Genomic DNA, 12,593 nt, shown 5'->3' on the forward strand with positions numbered 1-12,593 from the left:
AGGAGGGACCAATTACTAATTATGAAGGTGTTCAAGAAAATGTTATCTACACCTCCGATTACACCTCCACGTTCATGTTTTTAACCAATTTTCTTTTAATTTAAGGATTAATATTCTCACGGTTGGAGATAAATTTTTAGATATAAGGTCCTATATTTTCTCTATGTGTGGACCCCATAAATAAAAGGACTAAATAAAAAAGCCACCTAGGATTTTTTACTTCTGTTGGAGATGCTCTTCGAGATTGGCAAACATTTGGTGTGTGATTTTTTTGATTAGTTCAAATTAGATTGATTTCAAGATTAATCACGATTAGGATAATTCACAAAATAAGTTGTATGGCCAATTAAAGTAGTACAAGTGGACACATGATTTAACCTAAAACATTTCCGGTTGGAGATAGATTATATTTTCCTCCTAAATTCTAGGGTTTTTAGCGTTATTTCCCCTGGAGGATGTCTTCAAAGAGCAACCACGTAGGAATGACATCACATTCGAATGGAGATACTCTAACAGGAGAATTCCTTATTCTTCCAAGCGAACTTAAGCCAGAATATGACCAGCGGCTGGTATTTGGATTTGGATACCTTCCTTCCACCAATGAGTATAAGGTTGTTAGATGCAGTTACACTGAGTTAAACAATGTGTGGAAGGGGCATGTGGCGGTATACACTCTTGGCTCACAAAATGGGTGGAGGGAAAAAGAAGACATCCTTTACATTTTGTATTCGTCAGGTCTCTTTGTTAATGGAGTAATTCATTGGATTGGAAAAATAGGCGAACAGGTGCCTCGGATTGTCGCCTTCGATCTGGCGGATGAGAAGTTCAAATGCGTCTCGACACTACCTTTAGATTCTTTTACAGCATTTGACACTTTTAGACTCAGTTTGTTAGGGGGGAACATGTGTTTTATTCACACTGTATGGGATGAAAGTCAAGACTGTGACGAAATCCAAGATATATGGGCATTAAAAAAACGGGACAACAACGCAAAAATACGACAACCTAGAGTTACACGAGAGTACTATGACCACAATTGGAGTTGGAGTAAGGACTTCCATATAGCATTTGGAGGACCAGAGATGTGCAATTATAAGCCTTTTGCAATTACAAAGAGCAATGAAGTTTTATTATGCCAGGATTATAGGAAACTATGCATCTACGACAGTAATACATCTACTTTAACTAAGCTTTGGGATGGTGATAGTAATGGTTTTTTTAGGCCTTCAAGCAATCCCTCACATGAACACACTTGTTTCTTTAAAAGATTTAGGAGAGTGTTCTGGTGATAATGTGACTTCGGATATTGAGAGTTCCGACAGTAAGATGAGTACTAGCTAGTGCCATGCAGGGTAGAAAAGAGATCGAGCGTCTTTTATTAATTAGTTTATCATTTATTAACTATCCTACAGTGTGATTTTGCTTTAATGTCCTTCCATTAAGCTGCAAATTAAATTAGTTTGTCAGTCTTTTTTGTTTCGTGTTCTTGAAATGACAATGATTTTTTAATATCTATCTTGGAATGCTTATCTTCTAATGCTAATTTTTGCATTAACCGTAGGGGTCACCTGTATTTGATTGTTATAACAAATATTCACGGCTGGCCTCGGTCAGTCTTCTGCGACCCCAAATGGTAGGCACACACATGAAACATTTTTCTTCGTTTTCTCACCTGGAAAGGAGTTTTGTGTGGCAGGATCTGAAAATGGTACCAGTAGAATATGGCAGATTGTTCGTTTGATAAGATTAATGCCTGGTTGATTATGCCGACGTTAAAAAAACAACAACACATATTGCCTTTGTTGTGACTTGTGAGTTAATGCTTATGTATTTTTAAGTATTATTTTTCTCTCGGATGAAGACTGGTAGTTACATGAATTTAGTTATTTTTCTGTTTTGTTTTCCATCCTGAAGTCTAATGTTTATTGCGCTTAATTAGCAAGAGAAGCACCAAGTCTTTCTCTAGCTGCCGTGGGTTCACATTTTTGCAGTGAAAATAACGTGGGGCTTGTGCCCCCTATGTGATCCGTTCATATTACCTTTATTAAGCCCATATCCCATATATATGAGAATCTATAACCCGATTGTATAAGAACTTGGTTTCGCCTTCTACCGTCACAATACGGTTTCAAGGGAGTTTCATTAACAACTCATTAGGGTTTTACAGTTAAACCAAGATCGAAGGCGAAGCTTTTGAACCAAAATCATCTTGATGGAGAATCTTCCCACAGATATCATACACAACATACTTTCTCGCTTATGTAGAGCAAACGAGTTTGCAGAACATGGAGAGACATCATCGGTAAAAATAAAATTGGTTTTTTGTTCGCATATGCAAACCTTAAATATAATACTCCATCTCTACCACGACTGGTAGTACAGCTCTACTATGGCGATCAGTTTCAAGTAGGTCTCAACAAATCCTACTCCAACCAAACACTTGAAAGGTTAAACCGTGTAAAATACATTCATCAAGGGGTAACAACATTATTGGTTCATGTAACAGTTTGGTTTGTCTTCAATCATACAGAACGAGAAAAATTCCGTCTGGTATTTGTAATCCATTAACAGGAGAATTTCTTTGTCTTCCGGGCTTAACAGAACGAAGAGATTCAGCGTGGCAAGAAGTTGGATTCGGGGTATATGCTCTCCATGGACAGGTGGAGGTATATACTCTAGGTTCTCAAACTGGGTGGAGAGCGAAAGAAAAAATCCCTTATAAATTCTTTTCGTCTGGCATCTTTGCTAATGGAGCAATTCATTGGGTTGGAAAGAGAGGCGGAGGAGCACAACATGTGTATCAGATTGTCGCTTTCGATCTGGAAGATGAGAAAGTCAAGTACGTCTCATTACCACCTTTTGATTATGCCAAGGGACTTAACAGTTTTAGACTCATGTTGTTAGGGGTGAACTTGTGTGTCATTCATTATAGAAGCCGTGATCAAATCCAAGATATATGGGCACTAAAAAAAAGGACTACAAGGATACTGCGACCTAGACAGAGCCGTACCAAGTTTTTTAGAGGCCCTAGGGGAAAACTAAAACTTGGGGCCTAAAAAAGAAAAAATTATATTGTTTAAAATCAAAAAAATCCCATAAGCAGTATACTTCTTCCGTTTAAAAAAAAAGTTTGTTTTATGCGTGATTTGTACATGGAGCTAACCTATTTTTTTGAAACGGAGATGATACAATAAACTTTGCACAATAGAAACAATTAGATAAAAATAACAAATGTGTTAAAATTGACATTCCTGGCTTGTTTGACGTTATCGTCCTCGATAGACAACATTGCTAGGTTATCCAAAAATAAATAAATTACGACATTGTTGAATGAAAGTAAGACTTGATCAAGTTCAACTTGAATCTTTCTACTGGGGCAACTGTAACTGAAATTGTCAATAAAATTATATATGCAATTTTTGGAGTAGCAACTTTTCATATCTTTCAAGAAATTCAACAATTCAATTTCCCTTTCAATTTTTTTGTGGCAAATAGTTTCTTAGAACTTTCATTTCTAGATACAAGTCATCGCAGCCCATCAATATCAAAATCCATTTCATATTTGAGATAATTTTTAGGCTTGTTACACGACGCTTTTAAAGTGCTGTCATCAAGAAAATATAAAAAGTTTAGTTAGATAGTGAAGTTTTTAATTTCGTAATGTAGAAAGTTGGATACTAGTGTTGGGTGCAATAATCAAAAAAAAAAATCAAATAAGCAAAAGTTACTGATACTTAGCTCCTTTATAATGGAAGTGATTGCTTTGACGAAACGAACAAGCTCCCCGTATCTCCGCAACAGCAACAAGGCAAAACTTTGGAAAATAGAGTGAGTCACGTGTTCAACACGCTGTCCTTAAGACATTAGCGCCCGGTTACACTCAAGAGTGATGCTATAGCCCTCACAGGACGGATATCTTCAGGATAAAACACCCTAATAGTTAAAATATGGGCAAACCGAAAAGAGATTCTGGGATTTTGTAGAAATAATTTTTGGACCAAAATTGTTAAAACTTAGGCTGACGGATAAAATATTCTAGAATTTTGTTGAAATTAAAATGCACAATGATAATTTTATTTTTCTACATGGGCAAAATACACAAGAATTAATATATATACACACACAAATAAAAATAAAAATGGGGGCCCTGTCATTCGCGGGACCTAGGCGACTGACTGCCTATGTGGCCTTTACTACTTGGTACGGCTCTGGACCCAGAATGAAAAGAGGAGAGTACTACGACCGCAGTTGGAGTTGGAATAAGGACTTCAGTATAGCAATTAACCAGTCGGAGGAGATGCATGATTGCAAGCCATTCACAATTACAATGAACAATGAAGTTCTATTATGGCGTGAACATACTAATAAACTATACTGTTATGACAATAATACATCAACTTTAATTAAGCTTCGGGATGGTGGTGATGATGGTCTTTCATGCACTCAAGCAATTCCTCACATCAACACGCTTGTTTCACTAAAAGACCTAGGAGATAATAGCTTAACTGTACAGAGTAAAAACAAGAGAGTAAAAAGCCGGTTGTGCCTTTGTTAATTGGTATACATATTATTGACTCAGGTGATGTTGTCATTTACAAACCATTCGATGTGATTTAGCTCGTTGGTCCAAAAACATATTATTGCTTTTAATTAGACGTCTACTTGTTTTGCGTTCTTGAGATATTTATTGCCGGTGAATTTCCAATATCTTTCTTGGAATGCCTAATTTTCCCCGTTTAATTGGGGGCCCAAAAAACAATTAGGGGCCCTGCAATAGAGGGCAAAAAAGGGTCATGAAATAGCATTTTGTGGCTACCCCTTATCCTCATTTTTTAAAAATGCCTAAATAACCCCTTAATCATTAGTGTTGATTAAGTTAATTAAGATTTTAATTAATATAGTTAGATTAAAATCAGTTTTGGGGATAAAATTATGATAAAAGGGATATTGTGTTTTTGTGTTGTGGAGAAGTAGAAGTTGAGTTTTTGGGGGGAAAGTTTTGGTTTTTTGAAATGAGTGATTTTAGTGGAGGAAATGATGTTGGTGAAGCTTCAAACAACAACAATGATTGTGTTGATGGCAAGATTGTCTCAACTAATGATATGGATTGGATGTTTGATGAGGAGATGTTGATAGAGGAAGCTATCAACAGTGGTGCAAATAAAGATCTCATTGCTCAAAATGAAGGAACCAACACTCAAAATGAGGAATCCCAAGCTCAAAACAATCAGGTAAACATTTTATACCCTTCGATATATCTGTTTGATGCTCCAAGTGGTCGATTCATGTCCACCATGGAAGAATTGAGTGTAAGAGTCGTCATAGTCGGGGTGGTTAATACCCAAACAACTCTAAAATGTCGTCACTACGTTGACACTCCCAAGAATTAAAATGCACAATAATAATTTTAGTGTTTAAAACTTGACGACCCTTTTTTCCAGGTCAAGTAGAGTCGTTATGTGTTTAGGCCTATAAAATGACGATCCTGTTAGCCTCCTTCTCTGTAGAAACATAACAGTATGGTCGTTATAGGTTTAGTCCTATAAAAGGACTATTCTAATCGGCCTTTGCAAATTTTAAGTAGAGTCGTTAGGTTTCCTAGTCCTATAAAATGACGACTCGCACATTGGATTATCATAATTTTGATTTCATAAAATCATTTCATTGAATCTTAAAAGGCGTACATCTTTCATAGGGCTACATTGAAGGAAGTGAAACATAATAGATAGCAATGGTGCACGTCTACACTCCATCATAAAGCATATAATTATACATGGTGCCATGCAAGATAAAGTAGCAATCATGTAACTCAAACTTTTTCCCACGAAGCACCTCGTAGTATGCATACGCCTTCTTCATCTGAAAACGCAAACGCAAACATGGTTAGTTAGTATCGATCAAAGCTTTGGATAAGTTTTACCTTGTGTTTAAATACTTACTCTTGTAACACCCTACATATCCGGAAAGGCTTCCCTTACGGCCGCAAATTCTCTTTTCAAAACATCACACTCAAATTTTATGTCCTTGACGTTTTTCAAAGACCTTGAGTTGCGATTTCCGTCCAACACCACAAAAAGGATGAATACGCGGTTCCACCAAGCATCCGATGTTTCATCAATGTCTTTGTCTAGACTTTCAAAGTGGTTTGTGACCTTCAACCAAGCTCTCGTAATGGCACAATTCTCTTCGGAAATGTAGGGAGTAATCATCTTGAAGATATCTTTTTTTTCCCTTTTGAATGTTAAATCTATGAGAAAGAGAAAGGTTAGGTTGTGAATGTTGAGAATTATGGTTTGGGTGAGGAAGAGGTGATATATGAGTCTCTATTTATAGACTTGAATCACCCAACTGTGCTTTTTTTTGAATTTTTATCCGTTGGTCGAATCAACCACATTTAGGTGAATTGAAAACACACATTAACTGCTAAAATGGTCGTCAACCTATATCCTATATATTAATATATTGACGACCCTTGAAAATCCGACGAGTCGTCATATTTTTTTGTTTACACACTGGAACGACCCATTAAGAAAACTGAACAGATTGGTGTGTGTTTTTACGTCAAGAGTCGTTACTATTATTGTAGTTTCGTTATTTTTGACCAGTTGAGTCGTTCACCTGCTATAACTCCCATGACGACCTATCCCTGGTACACAGTTGACATCTCCTCACTCCCTATTTGGTCGTCAATCTGCTAAAAAGTAAGTTTCGACCCTGGTAAATGTAATAATTTCCAGTTTGTAAAGATTTGGAGTCGTTGGTCTCCAAGTTCCATGTATGACGACTGTACCCTTGGTAAGGTTATTTAATATAAAAGTCGTCACTTTTTTATTGTACATATGGACGCCCCTTGCTTGAATGTTTTGTGATATGTTGCAGTTGGCGGTGCAACCAAGCTCTCAACCAGAACCAGTCAATATAATGGGTCCGAATACCTCCCAACACTATATAACTGATTTGGTACGTTTTCCTTAACCATTTAGTTATATTTAATTTAGCATTTTTTAGTTATTGATCTCATGGATGTGTATTTTTTTTTGTTGAATGTAGACATGGAGAGACAAGGCTAAGGCGAAGGAATGGCTTATCTCAAAGGAAAAAGAGGTGATGTGCGTGGTTGTTCAAAGCAAACACGTCTATTTTAATAAGATGGAGATGCTATGTGAGAGAGCGGGGAAAAAGGGAGAAAGTCATAAAGGTAAGAATTACAAATATGAGAAGAAGACGACTAGGGTCTACAAAACAACATCGAAGAAGTGTGAATGTTCGTTTAGGATTTATTTCAAAAGGCATCACGAAACTGATTGATGGAGATTGGATATTATTCCTGACGGTCGTCACAACCATCCTCCACCTAAAAGTTTATATGGACACACTGCATATGCCCGATTGAAACTGCATCAAATGGAGAAGGTCCGTCAGATGAAGGGATGTAGGCCTCATAAGATCCTAAATGCGATAAGTAGGGAAGATAAGGATAACTTGTCTACCATTTCCACAATCTACGCTGCCAAAGCAACGATCGAGAAAACCGAATGGAATGGTAGATTAATTATGCAACAGTCTGAGTAGTTGGCTGAAACACTTAACTACGCCATGAAAATTAAGGTGGGTCCGGATGAGAAAGTGACTCATATTTTTCTTGCCCATCCAAGGATGATGGATTTGGCTCAGTGTTTTTATCAGGTCCTGTTCCTAGATTGCACCTATAAGACAAATAGGTATAACATGCCGATGTTGAACGTGGTCAGTCATACTTCGAATAAACAATCATTCACCGTGGCATGGTGCTTTATGGAAAAAAGGAAATAAATGATTATGTTTGGGTGTTGGAGCAAGTGAGGTTGATTTACCGTGCCGAAGAGACACCATGGGTTATATTTACGAATCGGGATTATGCAGTATGAGTGCCGTCTGTCAAGTTTTTCCACTAGCTCAACATTTTCTTTGTACGTGGCACATCCAAAACAATCTTTTATCTAATTGCAAGAATAAAATCCAAAATATCCATACTAAGAATGGTAATCAACGTTCGAAGGAGGAAGACGAGCGTGTAAGTAAACTTTCCAAAAAGGAGCGAGCGGAAGAAAGAAGAAAAGAAAATGAAAAATACGACGAAGAGGGGGACCTATGGAAGGATTTATGCACGGATTGGGACTATTTGGTTCATTCGAAGACGGAGGTCAAGTATTATGCTAACTTGCAGAAGTTTATTGATGATTAAAGCACTGAACATAAGAAGGTGGTAGACTATTGCCTAGATACTTGGTTGAATCCTTGGAAGCAGAAGTTTGTTTATGCATGGACCAATAGATACAAGCACTTCAAAAATGAGTCTAAAAGTATTGCAGAGCAGTCTCATGGAAGTTTGGAAAAAAAATTGGAAGAGAATAATAGCGGGGTAGTTACGGTACAAGAAGCTATTCACGAGCACGCAGAGGATGATCTACGCAAAATAGTGGCTCAAATGGAGATAAGTAAAGACCGTTTTCAAATGCAATTCATAGGGACCAAGATTTTGTAAGGGGGTAGAACACCAAGTATCGTGGTGGGCGATAGAGAATATGATGGAAGAACTTAAAAGGTTTAGAGAAAATGAGGCCATGGGAAAGGTGATGCAGTGTAATTGTACAACGACACATGGCTCGGCCTCCCTTGTAAACATAAACTTGGTGGGTACAAAGATCTCATTCCTCTTAAAAACATCGATCCATTCTAGAAGAAACTATTGCTAATCAATGATATTGCTAATCAATTGGGAGTTGAAGTTGATTTTCACGGGGGTCGTATAATTCATAGAACACATTTTTTTGATGAGATTGGAAATTGTGAGGAAACAGTCCAATCAGCTGAAGAATCTTTTGGAACTAAGTTTTTCTTGCAGATTGTTGATCAAGCTATTAGTTCACTTGAAAGACGGTTTGAGTAGTATAAAGCATGTGGCGACATATTTGTTTTTTTGTTTAGTTCATATACTTTAAACTCAATGGATGATGATCATTTGAAAGCTCGTTGTGATAATCTTGAAGCTGCTCTAAGACACGAGGAAACGTCGGATATTGATGCAAACGATTTGTTTGCCGAGTTGAAAGTTTTACGTGAAGTATTACCAAGGGAAATAACCACAAAAGTTGGTATATTTAATTTCTTAAAACGTCAAGATAGCTTTCTGATTACATCTATTGCATATAGAGTACTCTTAACAATTCCAGTTACAGTGGCATCGGCAGAATGAAGCTTTTCAAAATTAAACATATTGAAGTTGTTTTTGCGTACTACCATGGCTCAAGAAAGACTCAATGGGCTGGCTATGATATCGATTGAGCATGGTCTTCTTGACGACGTTGATGTCGATTCCTTAATCGATGATTTTGCAGCAGTGAATTCAAGACGGCTAAATTTTCGTTGATGATCTTCTGAATGGTATATATGCACGTCATATTCGAATTTGACATTAATTTTTTAAAGTCTTCCATTTGTAATTTTGGTTTGCTAACAACTTTAGTCTTTATATATCTTTCAGGTACATAGATTTTGGTTAACTAACTCACAGATGGGAGAAGTTGAAGTCATTTACAAAGATATGTATATGAATCATCTTAGTATATGAATCTTTTTTTGGACCTTTTTTTTGTGTTGAACTAGAAAATGTATAAAAGCAATGCTTATAACCGTAAAGAACTTGTTATGCTTATCCTATCTATATATGTATATGAATCATCTTAGTTTCCTATTCTCATTGCTATTCGAAATTGTCAGGGAGAAAAAAAAATTTGAACGTAAAAAGGCCATGCGGTTAAGTTCGCATCAGGCCCTAAAACGCACAGGATTGGCTCTGCCCTAAACAAACAGTTCCCTCTCATAAATTGGAAGGAAATGAAAATATGCTTGCTAAATACTAACAAATTATGCTCTTATTTGAGTCTAAATTATCAGCTCACAGCACAGCTACACTACATTAGATAAAAAATAATGATCATAAGTCAAATCATTTCTACTTGAAAGATGAAAGATCACCATGAGCCAATTCTAAATTTGATTTAATGTTCAAAAGAGTATAGTTAACTAATTCACAGGCTACAAATAAATTAAAGAAATGCACTATTCTATCATGCTTATTATCGAACACTTCATGTGCAAAATTTAGTGTCTGCTCAATACTCACACAATCAGCACAAGCAACACTCACTGTATTCCAAATTTCAAACTAAGAACATTTCTACCCAGGATCTTATCAATAGACATATTAGTTAGCCATAAACATTTCAAACATTCCTTTCAGAAATCAATAAATTTAATGGTTACGAGAGAAATAAAAAATTGAGAAGAGATATAACTTATCTTTATAATCATTTTTATTGACGGATCTTTAAGATTCGATTGCTTTTGGTGATTTCATCGATCTTCTACATGAATTTCAAACTAATTCTTCAACAACAAATGTAGGGATTGAATCTTTTTGAACCAATTGGAAATTGATATATACTCAGATTTTGGTTATGAAGATGGAGATAGAGATTGAACGAAGTTAGGTTATCTTAAACTCAAATTTACAAATTATAGATCTAAACTCCTCTGGTTTATATGGGTTAGGATTTATTTTTATTTTTCTCTCTCGGCAAAGAGTCGGATTTGAGGAGAGTGATGAAATGAATGAGGAATAACTTACGACTCCGGGTTTTCAAAGCTATGTCATTTTTGTCATCTATTTTTGTAAGATTTGGACCGAATCGTTAAAAAAGGACTAACTCGTCCTAAATTTGGTAAAAAAGGATCTCCCAGTATGAGGTTTTAGGTGACAAGACTAAACTGTCTAAAGCCCAATATAAATGGGATTAAATATTATTTTCTACTAATATGTTATCTTGGAAAAAGACGAAGCCCAAGCCAAGATACAACAAGGAGGATGCCTGTCTCAGTCTGAAAGGCATGCATACTTCTCTCTCACACACATAAAGTTAATGCTTCTAGCCTTCTGGGCAATGATTTAACAATCAAATACAGAAAAACATAATTTGTTATTAGTAAGAAATTTAATAATAAAAATTAAACAACTGTGAATGTTTTTTCTGGATTAACGATCTAACTTTCCTGCTTAAAAATCAAAGAGGAAAACAAAAAACACATATATAGTTATACTAATTAAAACTACAGTAATTAACAAAGGAGCTAAATCGCTTTCTAACCTACACCGCGCTAGCACTTCCTCTTTTTACACTGTTTCGAGATCTTGGAATTCTCATCATCAGCTGAAGTCACATCATCATCACCACAACATTCTCCAAGATCTTTTAAAGAAACAAGAGTATTCATGTGAGGAATTGCTTGAACACATGAAGAACCCTTACCATCGTCCTCCCAAAGCTTAGTGAAGGTTGATGAATTATTATCATAGCAATATACTTCTTGCCTATGTTCATGCCATAATAAAATTTCATTGTTCTTTGTAATAGCAAATGGCATGTACCAATAATTCATTGGCTCATGGTTGATTGTCATACTGAACTCTTCACTCCAACCCCACTCATGGTTGTAGTACCCCTCTCGTGTCACTTTGGGTTGCAATATTCTTGTATTCTCAATCCTCTTTTTAAGTGCCCATACTAGGATTTTATCTCGGCAGCCAATATAGTGAACTGCACACAAGTTTCCGCCTAACAACACGAGTCTTCTACCATCGTATCGCTTAAAATTACTAAAGGGTAGTGATAAGACGTACTTGAACTTCTCATCCACTAAATCATAGGCGACAATCTTATACACCTGTTGTGCTCCTGGTTGGCCTGTCTCGCCAATCCAATGAATTGCTCCGTTAGCCAAGAGACCCGAGGAATAGAATCTGTAAGGGATGTTTTCTTTTCTTCTCCACCCACTTTGAGAGCCAAGAGTATATACTTCCACATGTCCCTTCCGAGCACCATTGTAAGTGCATCTGACAACCTTGTACTCATTGGTGGAAGGTAGGTATCCAAATCCCACATGTCGCCACCCTGGATATTTTGGTTCTCTTAAGCCAGGAAGAAAAAGACATTCTCCTGTCACTGGATTGCAAATACCACCAAAAGTAGGGAGTTGGCCGTTATACGACTGAATACAAACTAAGCCATTGCATGAATCAACCAAGTGATAACAACAATTGCTATATGTTCCTCGCAAACTGTCTTTAACACGGTCTAACTTTGTAAGTGTTTTGTTGGAGTAATATTGCTCGAGATTTACTTCATACTTATCTCCATAGTAGAGTTGTACTTCTGTTCCTGATTTAACTGACATGCTATAATTATGGTTTCCGTATGCAAACAGGAGGCCTGTTTTATTATTACCGATGATCTTTTTCCAAGTGTTACATACTCGTTTGCTCTGTAAAATAGATTGAATCGGTAAGCGTAAAAGTATATTTCTATAATATCTGTGGGAAGGTTCTCCATGAAAATTTAAAGATATTGGTTTCTCTCTAGACCTTAAAAACTCTGATGGTAGGGAGGGGAATCACATAAACCCTAGGTTGGTAATTCAGTGTTATAAAAGAAAACAAATCGGTTTATATATATTGTGACCGAACCGAAGTCCTTTGAAATCCAAATTCTAGTTCA

At 36.4% G+C, this 12,593-nt stretch overlaps 2 protein-coding genes across 2 annotated transcripts; one reads left to right on the top strand and one right to left on the bottom strand.

Annotated features, from left to right (window-relative positions):
- Positions 1-482: 482 nt before the first annotated feature.
- Positions 483-1,289, top strand: LOC113340745 (F-box/kelch-repeat protein At3g06240-like). Its single transcript, XM_026585820.1, has one exon. It carries the CDS (start codon positions 483-485, stop codon positions 1,287-1,289), a length of 807 nt encoding a protein of 268 aa, XP_026441605.1.
- Positions 1,290-11,196: 9,907 nt separating this feature from the next.
- LOC113340757 (F-box protein At3g07870-like) lies at positions 11,197-12,273 on the bottom strand. The gene has a single exon (XM_026585830.1). It carries the CDS (start codon positions 12,271-12,273, stop codon positions 11,197-11,199), a length of 1,077 nt encoding a protein of 358 aa, XP_026441615.1.
- Positions 12,274-12,593: the final 320 nt, after the last annotated feature.

Source organism: Papaver somniferum, unplaced genomic scaffold (assembly GCF_003573695.1).
Source record: "Papaver somniferum cultivar HN1 unplaced genomic scaffold, ASM357369v1 unplaced-scaffold_23, whole genome shotgun sequence".
NCBI lineage: Eukaryota > Viridiplantae > Streptophyta > Magnoliopsida > Ranunculales > Papaveraceae > Papaver > Papaver somniferum.

Excerpts from the sequence above, each read along its gene's own strand:
- LOC113340757 (XM_026585830.1), bottom strand. The coding sequence starts at position 12,273 with ATGTCAGTTAAATCAGGAACAGAAGTACAACTCTACTATGGAGATAAG.
- LOC113340745 (XM_026585820.1), top strand. The coding sequence starts at position 483 with ATGACATCACATTCGAATGGAGATACTCTAACAGGAGAATTCCTTATT.